The 20,110-nt window shown below is 46.3% G+C and overlaps 1 protein-coding gene across 1 annotated transcript in view; it reads right to left on the bottom strand.

Moving 5' to 3' along the window:
* Hr39 (Nuclear hormone receptor FTZ-F1 beta) overlaps positions 1–20,110 on the bottom strand; it is a 122,619-nt gene that overhangs the window by 51,628 nt on the left and 50,881 nt on the right. The window contains exons 4-7 of the mRNA XM_037435664.2: positions 18,760–18,943; positions 12,350–12,564; positions 6,128–6,347; positions 21–392 (exon numbers count right to left, since the gene is read on the bottom strand). Coding sequence (XP_037291561.1) covers positions 21–392; positions 6,128–6,347; positions 12,350–12,564; positions 18,760–18,943 — 991 coding nt within the window. The remainder of the gene's footprint in view (positions 1–20; positions 393–6,127; positions 6,348–12,349; positions 12,565–18,759; positions 18,944–20,110) is intronic.

Genomic DNA, 20,110 nt, shown 5'->3' with positions numbered 1-20,110 from the left:
ATATAAAAAATATCGAGTACCTTCAAGTTTCATGCCTGTCCTGAGGCATTTGTCAAAACGGCAGGCAGGGCACTTTTTCCGTGTAGCCACAGCAACTGGGCAGGCAGCTCCTCGAAGACAGACATAGTGCTTTTTGTTCTGCACTGTACGTTTGAAGAACCCCTTGCAGCTTTCACAGGAAAAGATACCATAGTGAAAGCCCGAAATGCGATCCCCACAAATGGGGCATGGCCCACTGAGCAGCTGCTGTCGTGAAACACCACCGGGGGCTTCCCCAAGGGCCCCCAGTGGGTCAACTCCAGCCCCTTCAGCTGAGGGACGTCGAGTTGGGCTGGACAGGTCAGAGGCATTGGACTCATCTGATGCACTGGATGCCACAGATGCACTAGAAGCTGAAAGGACAACAAACACACAAATGAAAAGAGCTACCTCCCAAAACACCTTCTACAATATATTATGCCAAATCTTGACCTCTACAGTAAAACCCAAAACCCCATTAATTCGGACCTCACGGGACTGGAGAGAATACCAGAATTAACCGAGGGTACGGATTATCGCGAGCACAAACAAAAATGAAAAATGTCTCCTGCACCATCAGACTTGTACTTAAAAAAGTATGTGATCGTGGTTTGCTTCACTGACGCAATGTGTGGCGAAGTCACAATTTTGCGAAGTTCCTGCAGGTGGCTTAGTCCGCGCACACTGTTTGAGGAAACTAAACATGTGTCCTCCAAAATGGCCAACGCATGCGCAGCCTCTGTCATTGTGTGGCGTCGACCCTCGTCTGCATCACTTAAGTCATGGTCAGCCGATTCCCCTTCGCCATCCAAGACTTCGGCCGCGATATCGCTGTCGGTCACTGTGCAGGCCACGGCAACATCGCTGTCAATTGTGAAGTAATCGCCCACGGGCGCATCAGCTGGCACGATGCTTACATACTGGCCGTCTTGCTCTTCGCCGGTTTCTTTATCAGCCACCACGCCTGCATCAGTAGCGTCATGCACGAAGCCACTATGCCTAAAGCAGTTGGCAGACTACAGCAGGCGGTGTCTTGTTCCACATGTATGTGAGCATGTGGATTGCGCTTAGCAGGCTTACTTCGTAAGATTGCCCGCGTCCATGCAGAACATCGTCCCCTCGAGTACCTGCTGTCGCTAGCGGCTTTTCACAAACTGTACGATTCCGTGGTCCATCAGCTGCAGGGAAGTCGTGTTCAAAGGCAGGAATAGCAGTTCAATGTTCTCGAGCCCGAACACTTTCGTGTGCGCATACAGTTGTCTAGCACGAACAACACCTTACGAGCCTTTGCCGCAAAGCGGCGGTCGCGCTGACACAGCTACGCTTAAAAGAGTTCGGCAGTCATCCAAGCCCTTCTGTTGAACCTGTAGTCGACAGGCAGCTTCTCCTTCATATTCTTAAAACCACCTAGCTTCGCAGCCTTTCCGATCACCAGCAGCGGCAGCCGCTCAGTGCCGGTCATGTTAGCAGCCAGAACTGTCACGCACTCTTTACTTCGTTTTCCACCGATGTATGAGTCCCCCTTAAACGCGATTGTCTTGTCAGGCTGAGCCACAGTGCTGTCCCATCAGCGTTGAAAATGTTGCACGGCTCGTACACAGAAAGGTGCGCCGATAGTCCAGCCCGCCAGTCTTGCACAACACCTTCGTCAACGGTACCTCCTTTCTCCACACACGTTGCGGAACACCAGCTCGTGTCACTTCTTGAAGTGGTCGAACCAGCTTTCCAACGCACTGAGAGAGTCAATGTTCATGGTCACCGCGAACTTCTCTGCTTGAGCGAAGATAAGGGGGCCGCTCAAGGGCAAACACGCAAAACGGCATGCCAGCGCAACAGCACTTTTTCTAGCTTGGGATGCGCTGCGGTTCAGAACGTCTTCCTTTTGTCGCCGAAAATGTCCCCGTTATACGCTTGCATAATCTGCTCTTCATTCTTCACGTAACTGCTCAGCGTGCTTTTCCTAACATTGAACTTTCCATGAGTTCTTTTCGACATGCTCTCACTTGCAATGCCTTCAATATTTTCACCTTCGCGGCGAAATTTTTTGCTTCGTACTTCGTCCTCTTCGCTGCGGAAGTTGGGGCGGTTTGGGCGCAGGAGACGTAAGGGAAGCCATTCCAGCGCAACTCACATGCCCGCGCACGGAGAGTAGACAACACGTACACACACACACACACACACACACACACACAAAAAAAATGCCCGGTGAAAAAAGGAAAGTCAAATCTGTGGGTTACCCGTTACTGATGACAGTAGCGATGCACTGCCTTTCATTTTGGTTGTAAACCACCATGTGTTTTTTTTTTTTTTTGGGGGGGGGGGGGGGGGGAGGGGTTGCCTTCGAGATGTACAGCTAATTTTTACCCATGAACAAAGTTTTGAATCTCAGAGGCTGCAATCCGATCCCAAAGTTGTTTAGATGCGCTGTCGATTTGGCCGGGCAGAATCGACTGCTGCTTCCCTGTCGTGACTCGACGGCTGTCGGGCGTTCGAATTAACCGAAGCGCGGCCGAATTTGTTTAAATTAATGAGAGTTTTCAGTCATAGAACAAGGCACATTTTGGGTGGGACCAGATGTCATGGCGAAATTAAAACCGAACTTACAAATTAACAGGGGTCAAATTAATGAGATTTTACTGTACCAAGATTAAATTATAAGTCAGAACCACAAAAAATCACCCCACATTTAAAATTAGATTCTTATTTAAGACCACATTCCACTTGCTCTGTCACATTGCCAGTAACCTGTCTGAGGTATAGCCAATGATTAAAGCACACATTTTTGATGCCATGAAACAAGGTCACAATCCAGCGAATGGCATCACCCAAATGACGATTCCCAGCTATTTCTTGCCAATACAGGAGATTTCAAAGAGCCCTGCCATTGTTAGTGGTGACTGCTGGGCAAGCCAAGCCTACTCCAAGGCTTTTCACTTATGCCGATAAAGAAGTACTATATTTTACACACTATGCAAAACAGGCTTGGCATTGGAGAATGATGTTCTACAAGCTTCTCAGAGACATATAAAAAATGCAGGACCCCGGAAATGCAAGAGACGAGGAACAGAAAAAGAAGTCCTAGTAAAATGCACACAATTTCGACAATTTATAAAATTGAGAGCATAAAAAAAATCGTGCAGTATTGGCAGGTGAGTTATATTCATGGCCAATTAGCGCAAGGCAAGCAACTGCAGTGTCGAAGGTGACAGTTGAACTGGGGGGTATAAACTGTAGGCTTGAGGCTACGAAAAAGTTCATGTACCATAGGCATCTTTTCTTGTTAGACAGAACATAACTAAACCAACACACAATGAAGCCAAAAAAAGCAAAAAGACATTGTTTGCAGTTTTCAACTCTAGTGCAGTAATTAGAGCATTAATGGAATGGAAATAAGTGGATGGAATATCAACTTGTTGTAGAAAGGGCTGAATCTAAAACCTTGTAATAATGCACCTGATTCTCTACCAATTCAGCTACAGTGGTGATGGTTTTCTCATGCACTTTATTAGGTATTTCTGTATGCATAACCCCGTGCTCTGCAATAACAGCAGGCAGAAGAACTGTTCTACACTTGCCGTTATGGCCGTGAGTGGCCCTGACTAACACTCCAAAAAGTTTTTTTTTTTTTAATTTTCTTGACAACTGTTGTAGCTCAATTGATAGAGCATCATACATGTTATCCGAAGGTGGTAAGTTTGGTCCCTACCAGTGGCAAGTTGGTTTTTGATCCATTTTATTTCCTTTACATTTATGCTGTAACTACTACACTACAGTTGAACTACAGTAATACCTCGTTAACTCGGAGTTGTAAAAAACAAGAAAAATTTCGAGATGAGCGTATTTTCGAGATAAGCGAAGTTGCGCAAATCGCCGGGAAAAATCGAGTGCTTTTTAGCAAAATCCCTACTACTTACTGGCTCTCAGCAGCAGTTTCTAAGGTTCCTTCTAATGAAAATTTAAAAGAGAAAAAAAAAGCGTACAAAAGATGTTAACCAGCTGTATTTTGCAGCACTGCCATTTTATTTAGCGGAGAAAAACTCCCTAATGCTCGTCTGCTTTGCGGTCGTGCTCGGGCCTAGGAAGGCGTCTGCCAGCTGATTCACGCATTGCATCAAACGATCTTTCCCGCCGCTGCACTTCACCTTATTTCGAAGCAAACACAGCAAATTTCTTGTTTCTGCAGATGTCGGCACCTCTTAAGGTAGTTCGTCATCAGCGTCGTCTCCGCCGCCCCCTCATTAGTGGCCGTTTAAACGATGTCAGCGTTCGTCCGGACATCGGCACATCCTGCTCGCACGAAGCGTACTCGAGAAAAGTCACGTCACCTTCAGCGGCACTGTTACAAGCCTCCTTTCTCCACTTCCTTGATCAGGGCAAACTTTCTTTCCAGCGTTAGTGACTTGCACTGCTTTTGTGACGCCATGCCTGCCGCACTCATGCTAAGTCGCCGCTCCTCAAAGTCAGTGTTAAATTTGTACTGCGTGCGTTGTGTAGATTAGACTGAACAGAAATCACACCTTAGAAAAACAACAAGCACTGCCAAACGAATGAGAAAAACGACGTGACTACGCCAAGCATGGTGGTGGGGCAAAGAGCAAGGCCTCCTGCATTCCTTCCTCCATGGCCTGCTGCATGGGAGTCACATCTGTGGTGACATGACGTGTGACAGGGTTGCTCGACAAAGTTGATATGCTGCTAGGTTCATACTTCACATTTGCGGAAAGTATCGACGTAGCGGCAAGTGCGGCTAAATAAGAATGAATTTTGTGTAATGATCCGGTGGCGGAATTTTTGTTCCACTCCCACTCAAGATTTCGAGATATCCACAATCCGATCCAGAAATACTTCGACATAAAGAGAAAAAAACACATTGGACGTAACGGCTTGGTTTGGTGCAGCGGAAAATTTTGACTTCGGCAATTTTTCGAGATATGCGAGTTCGAGTTACCAAGGTATTACTGTACAAATAAAATTACAAAGAACATCCCATATGCTTTTTGCTTAGCTTCATTCTATGCTGGTTTAATCATGAACTTGAGAAAGCTTTTTTTTGCGCTACACACCTACAGTGCCGTGTGTGTGGCTTTTGCCATGATCCCTTGAGCCTACCTTTTTTATAAATCTGGTGCCTTTACGGCCAATGAGAATCTTGGCTCTGGCACCTCGGGAGGTGCTCTTGAGCAACCACACATGGCAATACATTAGCTTTTGTGAGATTTATCACCAGATACGCCAGTCTTTGTAAGCAATAACATTCTTGGCCCGCTGTCTTCGCACAGTTGGCACAGTATTGGACCGGCATGGCGAGCAAAGATCAATCACCTTGCAAAAGTGAAAGCATTTTCAAATGTGACAGTCAGAGAATGAGGCTCCTCTTCTTAAGCTTCGTCACTACTCCACCAATCAGCACACACTGCCACAATGTCATTGATGGATAGAATCGTGGAGGCGACAACAGCGTCATCCACAGAAACTTAATTGTATGCAATTCTTTTAGCATCAACAGTTTGAGACGAAAAAGAACTATGAAAAAGAGCTAAGCACACACACGACCACACATGACCATTGTGACAATTCACAAGTAAAAAGACATTATGCGAAGACAAGTTCAAGCCAATGCGATGGTGCAACTCCACCAATTCAGGGGGCCTAAGTTTTAATAACAGCATGCGAGAAACTAAGTAAACTATATACAGCATGTTTCAAAGGCAAACACAGATCCTGGGGTCTATGCTTTTCATGGCAGGAATCAAAGCCATGCCATGGGTAACGTCAACACCACAATGTGTGGCTAATCAAAGTCAAAATTCTACTTACTGCTCACCACGGCCACTTAGGCCAGTATCGAGTGCCAGTTCTGAATGCCAGTTCACAACGTGTCATATGAAAACAATCCCACAGTTGCAACATAAGAGCAGGATTTTCAATGCATGAAATCCTATGGAAGCTATGCTGGGACTTGCCGAAAACAACATTGCAGCTGGGAAAACATAAGCTCCGAAACGCAACAGCAGGATTCTACTGTTTTAAAACTCAAGAAACAAAACAGACTACTATTACTGGCAACACCAGTTTGAGCTCTGATTTTTGAAATATGCATTTTGCATACCTGTTGATCGAGTGTCGGGTGTGGGCTGAACCACAAGATAGGGATAAGGAGGCTCCGAGTTCGCTGGTGTGTATGGCACCGCACTAGTGTTTGTACGGGACACTGAAAGGTTGCGCAAGTGAGCTGCTGTTGGGGAAAGGCCGTCAGCCAATCGATGCCGGCTTTGGCTTGGACTTTGAGAAGGTGAGTAGACTGCTTCTACCAAGGACACATGGCGGCCCTGCAAAAAAAGTGATAGCAACACAGCGCCACACACACCAGTTAATACTGCTGAGGCTGATCCACTTGATACAAACCAAACAGTCAAAAAGGTTGCCTTGATGCAAAATTTTCAGCATTAAATTACACGTTGCATAGAAAACTATATGCATGCCTCACAAATTCTTTTCTAGATATATGTAGTAGGCTTGTGAAAATATTCGAATGTTCGAAATACAGTCGATTCCGGATATATCAAACTCAGATATATCAAATTATTGGCTATATCGAACAGTTGAAAAATTTCCTTAAATTTCCCATGCAGAAGTATGAGACCGGTGCAACCGTATATCGAAATCCCACACAGTGGAAAATCCATTCTATCGAACGCTGCCCAGAAAGTGCATCTTTCCTAGCAAATATTGACAAATTCTTGGCCACGTTATAACAAGTGCCGATCCTTTCTTACGTGCAAGTGCCAAAAGAACGATGTTATTTCATCATGCTGATCTCGTTCGTCGCACGGCACTTGCAAATACAGTATTTACTTGTGTAATGAACCCCCCTTTATTTTCTCAAAAAAGTTCATGGAAGTTTGGGGCAGGGTTTGTTACACGGGAGAAAAAAGTCACGGGAGTTATAACAGCCAAAAGTTCGCATGACAGTTTTGCTTGTCTTGGTCTGCGAAATGCGCAGCGAATCGTTTTTGTAGCCCAAAGCTCTTCTTGTTTTCTATTGTAACGCATGCACACGAATTGATGCCAATGTGTCGTCTAGCTGGTCGGTTCCCATGCTCCAGAGCATGCTCAACCAAGAGTAAGTTTTAAATCAGCCGCGTAGATAGCGTACCAGCCGAACCCGTCCTGCACAGCAGGTATCCATCCAAGTTCACTACGACAAAGCTGACAACAAAAACGCATTGTCAGATGGCGGCGCACAAACGTTGCAGGAGCACAACACGCCACTGGCGCGGTTGTGCTTTGCATGGCCTCCGAGATGGCAGGCGTGTGGCGTATTTCTATGCTGCATGCCCGCCGTCTCAGAGGCCACGCATTTTTTTGTTTTCTTGCCACTGGGCTTGCGTGGCGCTATAATCAAAGAGGTTTCTCCTGCATTCGACAGATGGCGCTTTGCCGCAAAAGGCACCACTTTTAAATTTTGATTGACGTAGTCCCAGCTCGTGCTGCTCGCAGTTTAGCATGGCAGATAAGCTATGTTTTGACTTTTATTGCATCATTATTTGTGATATAATGGCTTGATTTCATGTTTTTTCAATTGTAAACGACACTGGCTATTATATCGAAATAAAATAGATTTATTGACAATTTTTTTTTCTTTTTTCAAGTTTTTTCAAGTACCAAGTTGTGGGGTGGGTTCAATATGCGAGTGGGTTTATTACGCGAGCAAGTACGGTACATACGTAGGTGTGATGCGCAATCTACAGGTCTTAGTGTGCAGGCATAGTGTTTTCCAAAAGACCGATTGCCGAGGGCACCGAAAAAGCAAGACATGCTCGATCGCGAGTACAAAGACTTCTCCCACGGCGGTCTTCGTCAAAAGGTTCGAAACGCTGATAAGCAGAGCCTTCCCACCAACCAGTCGAACCTGTGACAGTAAGTTCGAGACGCACATGTGCGACGTTCGCGATGAGTGCAGCATGCGATCGTAATCTGACGACTAAACTTCCGCATGCAGCTGCCTTAACTAAGGCGTAATTGTATCCTGAATTATCGTCGATCGGTGAACAAAGAGCAAATGCGAAAACCTCATTAAGTAGCACAATTTCAGACAGCCGTGACCGTGCGATGCACAAGAAGCAGACGACAATATCTCAGAGGCGTATTCCGAAACGAGCATTGGACCAGCGAAGCGTACTGGAGCAATATGGCGGAAACAGCCAGTCGAAGTGAATAAATATGAAATTCCTCTTTACGAAATACTTAATACGACGAGCCCAAACTAGTGGTAGGCAGTTGTGCTGTGGTGAAGATACAAATTTTGAAAAATGCCGTTTTTTTTTGTTTGCAATACAGTTAAACCTCGTTATAGTGAGATGGGTTATAACGAAATAATGGATATAACGAGCAAATCGTAATTCCCCTTGAAAGTCGCCATAGAAACTAATGTATTTAAAACCTCGTTTTAACAAGGTAAAATTTGACAGTTATCGGATATAACAAACAAATCTCGTTAGGAAATAAAACTCTGAGCTGACGTCACTACAGTGCAAAACGCGCATTTGAGATGGTGCACAACGCAGCAACTTCAGCAGTTCAAAACTCCCGCCACGCATCTTCCAGCAATGCGTGCAAAGCTGAGGCGTGCCAAGTGCATGCTGTTTCTGGAGGAGAGGGTGTTGCACGGGCATTGCACGTGCGCCGCTTGGCTACCGCCGACTGCTGAGGACTCCACAACTCCGCAAACGCCTCGCCCTTTTCGCTTCTTTCTTTTGTGTCTTTATATTCTTCCTCTCCGCTTCTTCACGGCGCTGAGTCATGGTCCCTAACAGGCTGCAATGAAGAGAACCCTTTCTATTCTAATCTTTCTCTGCGCCCGTGAGCCCACTCGCAACATCCCCACTTCCCCTCAGTTAGCATGGCCGTGGCACGCCTGCCTGCCACCACTGCAAGTGTTCTCACTCGCCGATGTTATCCGCACTGTTCTTGAGTGCGTGTTTTTTTTTTAGTGCTTCTGCCCTATCTTGATTGTGCGGTGCTCATAATTCCAGCGACATGAATGTGCCAGGCGGAAAGAGAAAGCGTATAACGCTAGATCAGAAGGTGGCTATGATAAAAGCCGTTGAGGCGGAAACAAAAAAAAGCAAAGTGGCAAGTGACTTTGACATGTCGACGAATACACTGTCCACGATCTTGAGAAGCAGCTCCCAGTGAAGTACACGGCCAATCGCAAAGCCTGGATGACCAGGGAGATTTTTGCAAAATGGCTTTTGGAATGGGACGAGAAGCTGGCAAAAGCGAACTGCAAGGTGTGCCTTGTTTTAGATAACTGCACGCCCACCACACCGCCGCCGCGCTTTATAACATCGAGCTGCTGTTCCTCCCTGCCAACTGCACAGCAAAAATACAGGCGCTTGACCAAGGTGTGATTATGTCGCTGATGGCAGGTTACCGCAAGCGCGTGATTTACAGGCTTCTGCTCAACATGAGGTTAAAGCGGGACACCGATGTTGACTTGTACGCTGCTCTCGAAATCCTTCGAGCGGCTTGAACGAGTTTGACGGCGACCACGAATGCAAATTGCTTTCAACATGCTTCATTTGCCGCCGCACCAGACGCCAGCAATGAGCCATCATTAGACGAGCCTGCTGCGCCGGACAGTTTCACCACATTTAACGAAGTCTTGGCATCATGGACGGCCCTTCGTGAAGCCGGTGTCGTGCCCGACAACGAGTCATTCTGCGACTATGTGAGTGCGGACTCGGAAGTGGTGGCAACGGAACAGCTCCCCGATGACATCAGGTGCGCTGTCAACAATCTGGATGGTACCAGTGACGATGACTCTGTTGACGAACGGGAGACCACCGCGCGGGCGACCAACGTGCTGGCAACATCGGAGGCATTAGACGCAGTGGACGTACTGCGCCGCTACTTTGGAGCTCATGAGGGCGCAAAAGATGGCTTCAATATTGCGGCCGCAGCTGAGTGAGCCATCATTCGCAATAGGAAGATCCACCAGCGTCCGATTACGGATTTCTTTGCACCTAAGTCTGTCTCAAGTGCAATAAAATAAGTGCGTGACATTCTTTTTTTATTTGCGAAATGCGGTAATTTTGTTGCGTACCACCGTGAGGTGAGATGCTATTTTGCCTGTTATTTGTTTTGGGTAAGTACAGTGCATACCGTATTCACTCGCGTAATTCTCGCACTCGCATAATTCTCGCACCCCCCACATCGCCCAACAAAAATACTTTTTTTTTCATCGAGTAATTATTGCACCCCCGAAAATTGCCACAATAATGTCGTCTGCTCATTCCAGCAGTTGATGATGATAGTGCACGCCATCTGGCACCATCTCTTAAGCATCAAGCGTACTATTATTGCATGAAGATTCAATCCAAACCAAGCCAAGCCAAAGTGGCAAGTGCCCGTTGCGGCGTGTTTTGTATGTTGTGTCGGTAATCTTGTGGCGTTATGTGGCAATACTGAAGCTACACGACTGCTTTCAAGTTGAAAGTGATTGATCATGCACTAAACAACGGCAACAGGGCCGCCGGTAGGCCCTTTGAAGTCGACGAGTTTTGTGTTCGCTACTGGTGACGGCAGCTGAAAGCCACCAAGACGCGTTGGGCCTGCCGTGTGCGTAAGACTGGGATTGATGGTAAACTTTATTTCTTCCGAAGTAAACTGTGGACGATTCTGTTAAATAGCCATCAGCCCAATATTGACATCCTACGCTTACCTTTTGAGAGCTCCTGTTTAGCGACAAACACTACCATTACGCCCGCAACGCCCACAAGCTTTGCGTATGGTTTCTCGACTGTTTGATTGTACTTTCTGTGTCTGAAATAAATCTTGCCCTGTGTTGAACCTCTGCTTTTATTGTTTAAGTAAATTTTAAGTAGTACTTCTCAAAGCTTGCTGTTAGTTGCTGGTGTGAGAATCCCGATTTGCGGCCACTTCGTTTTCTTGTTCGCTCTGTACGTTTTCGTGGAAAGTTCTCCCCGCGGAATTCTCGCACCCTCCAACTTTGCATCCGTTTTCCACCAAAAAAAGTGCGAGGATTATGCGAGTAAATACGGTAATACTTCCAGTAAATACCCCCTGTGGCTATAACGAAATATTGGTTATAACGAGCAAATCGCGGTGGCCTTCCAATTTCGTTATAACGAGGTTTAACTGTATTCACCATAAATTTCACCAGATTGGCAGGAACACAAAACTTTTTACAGCTCTTCTACACAGTTTTCAGTGAAGATATTTTGGAATCAGATAGAAAAATGACTACAGAAACCACAGATGTGATTTTCAAAAAGATCAATTCTTTATGCCCCACTGAAAACAAATCCATATATGACTTGTAATTTATTTCTATTATAACAGACCCATTCAGTGTTTCCATACAAGTCTGTTTTAAAAGTACTTAAATTTTACATACTCCTTTTACAACAGACCAAAATCCTCTTGAGGTTATACTGTAATATGAGGTTATACTGCAATAAACAACACAATACGATAAGAATATTCACATCTTCATTGTTGCTTTCAGGGCCTATAGGCACCTTACAATTTCAACTCTTCGCAGCAATGCAGTTTTGCAACACCGAAAGAACACTTGCGAAAGAAACACGGAGCTTAACCAATGGTAGTGCACCCACGGTCGAATGTAGCACATATGCCAAAACCTCAGACACGAAGAAAAACAATTTACGGAGCATGTCCAAGTTTTGTCAAAAATGAAAGGCCTGTGGGGCTCTGCAACTGCAAGAACATTCTTGGGTCAATCATTCTTTGTTGACACACCCAAGCTAAATGCTTCAGCTATTTCAGAAACCTTGACGCCTGTCTCCCAAAATCGAGCATTGATTTTTTTTTTCTGCAGACCTATGTCAAAGTTGCTCTCACAAATAATCTCACAAAAGGGTTTTTGATGAACACTCTCACACTACTTAGAATGCTTATTTAAATTTCTCAAAGGCTCATTTATAGAATTTTTCTGAAAGTATGACACTTGCATTGAGATACAATTCAGAAGAGGAAAACTAAAGACATGCAACAATGCGCATGGACTTTCCTGCTGGCATCCTTTGTTCCTCAGTACTGATATACAGATGAACACTAAACCTCTATGTAGAGCTGGAGGTGATGCAACAAACATTTATTAAATAATTGCCATACAACGACACCTTTTACTTTGTAGTAGAGAAAAAAAAAAGCAGCCGCAAAAAAATTTGAGGTGACCAGACGAAAATGAACTTAAAAAGACAAAAACATTTAGTTCAGTGGTAAGAGAGAAGAATGAAGCAAATGAGCTGATGGCAAGTTCTGAAAGACAGCCACATTGTACCTGCAGTGGGCTACTCGTGGGCGAGTAGAGGGAGCCATCAGAGGAGGCAGCCCCATGACGTGGAGGCAGTCCCAGGGGCCCTCCTCTGCTGCCTCCAAGTAGTGGGCTCTGGCTAGGTGAGTACGACGACCGTGAGCTTGACGAGCTGGTGGGACGTGGGCTCTCACCAAAGGGTGGTGGCTGGAAGGCACTACTGCCACCGAGTCGTCCTTCCCCTGCATCGATGGTTTCATGCACAAATCAGCCCTCCAACAAGACAAAGAAAACATTCCATAGCACCCAGTGCCACTTTAATTAATGGAAGACAAAAACGCTGAGTGGACAAACATTTGACCATGATATTGACACACAATCAATACAGTGAAAACTCGTTAATTCACACCTCATTAATTCGAAATTTTGGATAATTCGAAATGGTCACCACAGTCCGGTCCGCAGTGCATAGGAGACCATGTGTAAAACGATACGTTAATTCGAACAGAAATTGCTCCCGCTACAGATAATTCAAAGCGCGCGCCGCCGAGCGTCATCATCGTCAAACACTAGTGAAAGCTTCTACGGTCAAACGATAGGTGGCACGACCAGTTTTTTCGAGCTTCAAGTGGCCTTCGAGCAAAGGGCGAGCAAAGTATGGCCTCCAAAATCCAGGGAGCAATTTTTTTTTTTTCCCGTAACCCTCCCGCTATCTCAGCGCCTGGCGCCACTTGTACGCAGGACCCACGGGACGCTAAGGAGCAGGCGGAGTAGTCCTAGCAGTCCTAGGCCGCTCCCGGCAGCGTCACTTTGTTCCTCGAGCACGTTCGTTCACGCCGTCAAGCCGTCTTATTCCGCATCGAAGTTGCAAGATGTCGCGGGGAAACTATTGCGCGAAGACTGTCAAGGAGAAGGTGGAGATTTTGCGAGAGGTTGACCAAGGGAACTCGAGCAAATACGAAATTGCGAGGAAGCACGGCATACCTCCGAGCACGTTGTCAACCTACATACGCAACAGGACGGCCATTGAAAACGCCTATGAAGGCGAGGATTTCGGCGCCAGTCGAAAAAGGCTAAGGACGGCAAAGTTCCCGGAACTGGAGCCAGCTTTGATTATCTGGGTTAAAGAAATGAGAGCCCAAAGTATCGCATTGAGCGGCCCTATCATCATGGCCAAGGCAGCAGATTTCGCCCTGCGCTTGGACATTGAAGACTTTGTCGCCTCCGAGGGATGGTTTCATCGTTTCAGGGAGCGGCACAATCTCGTATTCCGCACGTTATCCGACGAGGCAAAGGAAGTGGACGCCGAAACATGCGCTACTTGGAGAAGCAACACCCTGCAGCAGTACTTGGAGAGCTACTCACCGCAGGATGTGTTTAACGCTGACGAGACAGCGTTATTTTTCAAGTTGCAGCCCGACAAGACGATCACCTACAAGGGAGACAGTTGTGCTGGCGGCAAGCGCAGCAAAGAGCGTGTCACTGTTCTGGTCGCCGCAAGTATGACCGGTACGGAAAAGGTCCCCCTTTTTGTGATTGGCAACGCACTCAAGCCACGGTGCTTCAAAAACATTCGCTCACTGCCGACGGAGTACGCCGCAAACAAGAAAGCCTGGATGACAGGTGACCTATTCAGGAAGTGGCTACTGAAATTCGACAGGCGAATGGAACTGGGCGGCAGACGCGTTCTTGTCGTCGAGAACTGTTCGGCGGACAAAGTCGACGTTGAGCTGAGAGCAACTAAGTTGGTGTTCCTTCCGGCAAATACGACTGCGGCCCTACAGCCAATAGACCAGGGTGTGATAAGCAACATTAAGTGCTTTTATAGGCGTCACGTGCTGGAGAGAATGATTTTGTGCGCGGGCGACAGGAAGGACTTCGGCATTACGCTGCTCACTGCCATGCACATGTTGGTGCGCGCATGGCAACAGGTGACCGCGACCACAATCCCAAACTGTTTCCGCCACAGTGGATTTGCAGCTGGAAGTGCGCAGGATAGTTGTGACGTCGACGTGGATGGGGCTGAAGAGCTCATGCCAGTGGCATTGCGCGACACTCCTCAGGGCGTACGTTTTGCCGATTATGTTAAAGTTGACACCGGTGCATCGGTGTGTGGTGCCCTGACTGATGAGGACATTATCGCTCAAGTAGCCAGTGCGCAGCCTCATGCTGAAGAGCCAGAAGGTGAGGAAGACGAAAATGACGAAGCGCCTGTGCGCCCGTCAGCTTCTGCGGTGATGGAGGCACTTAATGTGGCGCGTCTCTTCTTCAGCTTGAAGAGGGTGAAGAGAATTCCCTGCGCCGCATCCGCGCGCTGGAACAGAGAGCCGCAGCTGTGGCATTCAGAGAAAAGAGGCAGATGGTCATCACCGACTTTTTTGGCCAATAAATATTTTTCGTGACCCCACCCCCGAAATTCACCCATTTTTGCTCACTTTCATTATTTCGAATTTTGTTTAATTCGAAATTGCTCAGCGTTCCCGTGGAATTCGAATTAACGAGCTTTTACTGTACCTTCTTCCCAGTAGTAGTTTACAGAAGTATCTATATAGGCTTGCAAAATCAATTTTACCAATGGTTGATTTTAGGCACCATCAAGGGTTCCAGAAAAGCAATTGTACTTGTACGAAAGATCTTCTCTTATGGTGGCAGCCCTACTACGAAAGCAGGAGCTTCGCACTTTACACAAAATTTGCTGGTACACTGTGCATTCTGCCCACATCATGGAGATACAGTCCAAGACGGTTATACCGAACCCACATATGTTAAATTTTCGGATATATCGAACTCGCAAATTATCCCCTTGAAATTCCTTTGTAAAGATATAGAAATTCACACGTTTATATTGAACGATATTTTTACCGACCTTCGGATATATCAAACGCTGCGAGAGCTGGAAGGTGCGCTTCAGCACTCACCGCTCTGTCTTCCCCTCCCTCCCCCCTGCCCCCGCGATCTCTGCAGCTTTAATGGGGCTCCGCGGGCGAGTTGAAAGGCGCGCTTTAGCACTCGCAGCGCCTGGTGACCTCCGCCAAAACCCGAAACGCTCTAAAAAAGGGTGAGAGGGCTTGTACTGCATAATCTATAACTTGCAGAACTCTGTTTTCTTTCTGTTTCTCTTTCTCTCTTTCATGCTTTCTCCGCATACCCGTCAGCTCGAAGAGCCAGAACGAAGGTGCATACATCTTCCTTCTTTTACCTTTTATTTTTTCGTTGCTGTTTGCGAGTTTTGATCAGCCAACTACAGCTCGTGTCTTTTACTGTTGCCCTCGCAAATGGCCATCGCCTCGCAAGCTCGTTGTTGCTTCCACTGTCGCGTCGCCTAGGTACCACCGCATGTGCAGCTTTTCCATTTTCTGTGCATGGTGTGCGAAGCCGCTGCGAACTCCTTGAATAGTTGACTTCTCTTGTAGCTATGGCCAGCGTCAAAACGCACAAGACCCTTGGCTTTGCGACAAAGTTAAAGGCTATTCAGCGTGTTGTGGCGGGCGAGAAATGTTCGACTGCTGCGGACGACTTCAGGATACCACGGAGCACTTGAGTACCTTGTTGAAAAACAAGGCAGATATTAAGGCCAATGCGGCGGAGCAGCAAATGTCGGGAGCCTGTCATATGCGCGCTTCTGCCCACGGGAATGTAGAAAAGGCACTCTATGCTTGGTTTTTAGACGTGCACGCTTGGTTTTACAAGTGGTTTTTTAGAAGAACATTCCGGTGGATGGCCCGATGCTGATTATCCAAGTCCAAATGGTTTGCCACTGCACTCGGTGAAACAGCTTCGCTAACAACAGCGGCTGGCTTCACCTGCTTTAAGCAGTGCTACAACATCGTTGGCAAAACATATTCTGGAAAAAGTGAAGCTGTCAGCAGCCAGGCCATCCAGCAGCGGATGACGAAGGAGTGGCCGGAAATCTTTACAAAGTTTTCTCCCGCGGAGATCTTCAATGCCTGGCGCACGGAGCAAGAAAGAATGGAGGGGAAACTCCGGGCTGGCCACAGTGCGAGCTGCGATAATGTCCCCCTGGGAGAGGAAGTTGGCAGACGTGCATGCAGCGATCCTTGCGGCGACACACAGAACTATTCGTTTTCCGCCGCAGGAGGAAAGCGCGCCCGCCCACGGCGCCCGCGATCTCGGACCGCGCTCGAGTGTTATCTGCTACATTTGCTTCTCGCAGACTCCACAGTGCTACTGGATGCAGCTATGAAAGTTTTTCATCGGCGCGGTTTGCCAAAACAAAATAAAGCAAGTAGAACGTCTTAGTGCCAGCATTTTCAATTATATATATTGGATCAGATGCCCTGCGAGCAACGAAAGAAATGAAGTGGTAGAATTAAAAAAAAAAAACAGACAATCTGTAATCGTAGTTCGGTGCATGCTTAAAATGACATTGTGTAGCTTGAGGAAAAATTTTGCATATTCTTCAATATAACAGTGTCATATAGAACTGCTGCTCGCGAAACAAAGACAATGACGGAGCACGTTCGAGCAGACTGCAATCGATTTGAACAGAAGAGCGGAGACTGCCTCGAGCTGCGAATCAGTTCTGCGTAACAAAAAAAAAATGTTTGACCTTTCAACGCTCCGTCTGACCAAGAACAATAGCAAAAATGGGCGAGGGCTATATGAAGAGGACATTGACAATGAGAGGGAAGCGACGGCGTCTAAGAAAATTATTTTCGCAGCGGAACGGACAGAAGACGGAAGCGGCGCCTTAAGTTTTTGAGCGGCAGTTTTACTTACTCGTGCCCGGCAGTGAAGCCAAGAATTGGCCGGAATGTAGCGGAAATTACGGATAAAAGGAGCGCCAAATGAAGAGGATACTCGTCACGAGTCAGAAGTCTTCAACGAATATTTTACCAGCCTCCAAACTTCCAGGTAAGCTACATCGCGAAAAATGCGTGGTTCTCAGTTTTACGTGTTTGGTTGTTGTAGCTTGGCATGAATGATTGGTTCTTAGGAAGTTACAACATAAAACAAGCTTCGGAAGAGAGCAGACACATAGAAAAAGTGTTTTCCTGTTTGTTTTTCTATTTTTACTTTTTCTCTAATATAAAAAGCTCCCCCTGCATGTTTTTTTTTTATTACCACATATTGTATGCTATGTTCCCACAAATATTTCTACCCTCGCATGCGAAGGTGAAAGAGTGAAAGGCAACCTATTTAGCGCTTGTGGACAGCTTCGCAAAACTATTGCGGTATGGTCTCTCTCCTAAGGTGATCTGGCTAGCTTAGCGAAAACTCATAACGATTCGCCATCTCGTTTAGTGAGTGTATCTGAGCTATGCACTAATACACTGAGCAGCGAGCACAAGTGTGCAATCAGACGACGCTTCTCGTGTGTGCTGATCCGGCGCAGCAGTTCGGCCGCAGTTTTGTAGGTGGCGCTGTCACGACGTTCGTGGCCGCTCCGTGGGGTGACACAATCGCGGCGCGGAAAGAAGCCAGATTTCCCCTCCTGTCTATTCTCCCTCCGTGGCCTGGCGAGACGTGAAGACAGACACAGTGGTCAACTGCTTCTGCAAGGCAGGTTTCGAGACGGCGGAACTTGCGGAAACCGGTGAAGATGACGACAGGAAGTGCATAGACTACGAGTTCCATGAGTTGTCGTCCCACCTCCCGGCAGCAGTTCCACACGAAGTGTCCGTGGAAGACTTCGTGGAGGCGGACTGCAATGTTCAATCTGACAGATCATGTGAGGAGGAGGATCGTCCGGACAAGGTGCTGGATATAAGCGCGTACTCTGCTGCTGAAGTGGCAGCAGCATTCGGCATCATTTGCTGTTGTATCGGCCACATGAAGGGAACCGAGCTGTCACACCTGGACCACCTTGATGAAATCGAGTCTTGTGTCTTCAACATTAAAAAAAAAAAAAAAAAAAACGAAGAAGCACGCCAAGATTAGCGATTTTTCTCACGCAAATAAATCATTCTGTTGCGACGTGTGTGTGTGGAATTAGTTGTAGTTCTTGAATGCGCCTATTGTAGGTGATGAACGGCTACAGGTAAGCTCTCAGGGCCTCTATTTTTTATATTAAATTTTTCATATATTGAACTAATTCACGATCCCCTTCGAGTTCGATATATCCGTGTTCGACTGTATAGAGTATGGTGTATTCAAAAACTTACTTTCTGTTCTTTTCAAATAACATCAAATGTAAAGCATGGCAGGTTGGATGTTAACCCTCTTAAGGTAAAAAGATGTGTTTGTTGCTTTACTAGAATCTATGGTAAGTAAATGAATAACACGATGAATCTCAATTGGCAAAAGAATGCATTCACTGCTATAATCATCTGAATACATATCAGAAGACAACAAGTGACATAGAAGAAGTATTAGTTATGCCAAATCTCCATTTGGATGGGCAAAGGCTTTCGTCAAATGCAACAGAAAGCACACAAGGGAAGCAATGGACAATTTACTGTACAAGTACCACATACCAAAGGAGCTATTGTGGGTGTGTTGCTGCCGCTCAGGAAAAGCAGGTACAACTGTTGGTGTGACACTGCCATAGGGCGTGGACGGTGCAGGAGAGACAGGTGGCACATAGGTGATCACATGGTTGGAAGAGCTCTTGTCTGGCAGGTTCACACGAGAAATACACTTGTCACTTGTGCCATTGCCCTAGTAATGACAGAATGAAGAAAAAAAGGAGTGAATGCTCAATGGTATCTTGAGATCCACAGAGCTTGATGTTGCTATGTTGAGTAATAAAAAAAGATAGAGAGAGAGGATACAAGAAAGAGGTTCTGTAACATCCCTTCTTCATCCTTTCCAACAATATGAACTTTTATGGCCTACCACTGTCTTCAAGGTGCCATCATGAAAGTTAAAAGAACCCTGGATCATGAAAACAATTGGCAAAAACAACAAAACAAGGAGAAAGGAAACACTACAGATGGTTGTAACAACTAACAACTGGCCTAGAATCACAGGCTTACACATGCTGTGCCACGTCTGATCTCTAATGTTCCAAAGGCAACAAAGAAGTGGTCAGTGGGCTAAAAACATAATACAGTAAAACCCCATTAATTTGAAGTCACTGGGGCCGTGAAAAAGCTTCAATTCAAGCGAGTTTTCGAATTAACAGAACATACAACAAGTGGGATGCATGAAACTTAGAGTTATTCCAAGTAATCAGTGCTCGTTGTTTGCTGTGCCGGCTAGCTTGCAGCATGAAGGTCATGTTTTCGAACAATACCTGGTCTTCATTTTGCCGCGAACATGAGAAATGGTGTGCCTCACTGCTGCCACCGAAACAGAAAACAACAAAAAATGCGGTCGTGACTGACTGATATGTGTGCCTGCAGAAAACAAGACATCTTCACTGCAATACAGTAATGACATGTGGGCAGCATGTCACCTGCTCCTCACTCCGTCAGCACGTCATGATGAGACCATTCGCACATTCTTTCTATTATAATTATGAATTCATTAATGGCCAATATGACGAAGCTCACAATGTGTTTTGGCTGGAAAAAATGATCTTTGAAACTTTCTAACTTCGTTTTCAAAGTAGGTGTTGCTAGCAAGAACTCTACCAGCAGTGCAAAGAGGCGAATTGTTGGAGCAACCGGCAATCGGAGGTTCACATACATCGCGATTTCCGCTAAACTGTCCCTTTATTAATTTCTTTACAATCCCAGAAAGAATGGGTAAACTATGACCCGCTGACGCTGCGAGAAACATGCAATAAGCTGCCTGCGTGTCACCACTGTGTTGCAGTGAAGCACAGCTCGTTTTCCGCAAGTGCACATTTTGGTTGACCACGAGACCGTTTTTTTTTTTCTT

Source organism: Rhipicephalus microplus, chromosome X (assembly GCF_043290135.1).
Source record: "Rhipicephalus microplus isolate Deutch F79 chromosome X, USDA_Rmic, whole genome shotgun sequence".
NCBI classification, from domain to species: Eukaryota; Metazoa; Arthropoda; class Arachnida; order Ixodida; family Ixodidae; genus Rhipicephalus; species Rhipicephalus microplus.
Note: the sequence above shows the minus strand (reverse complement) of the source record. Positions and strands in the feature narration are given on the sequence as shown.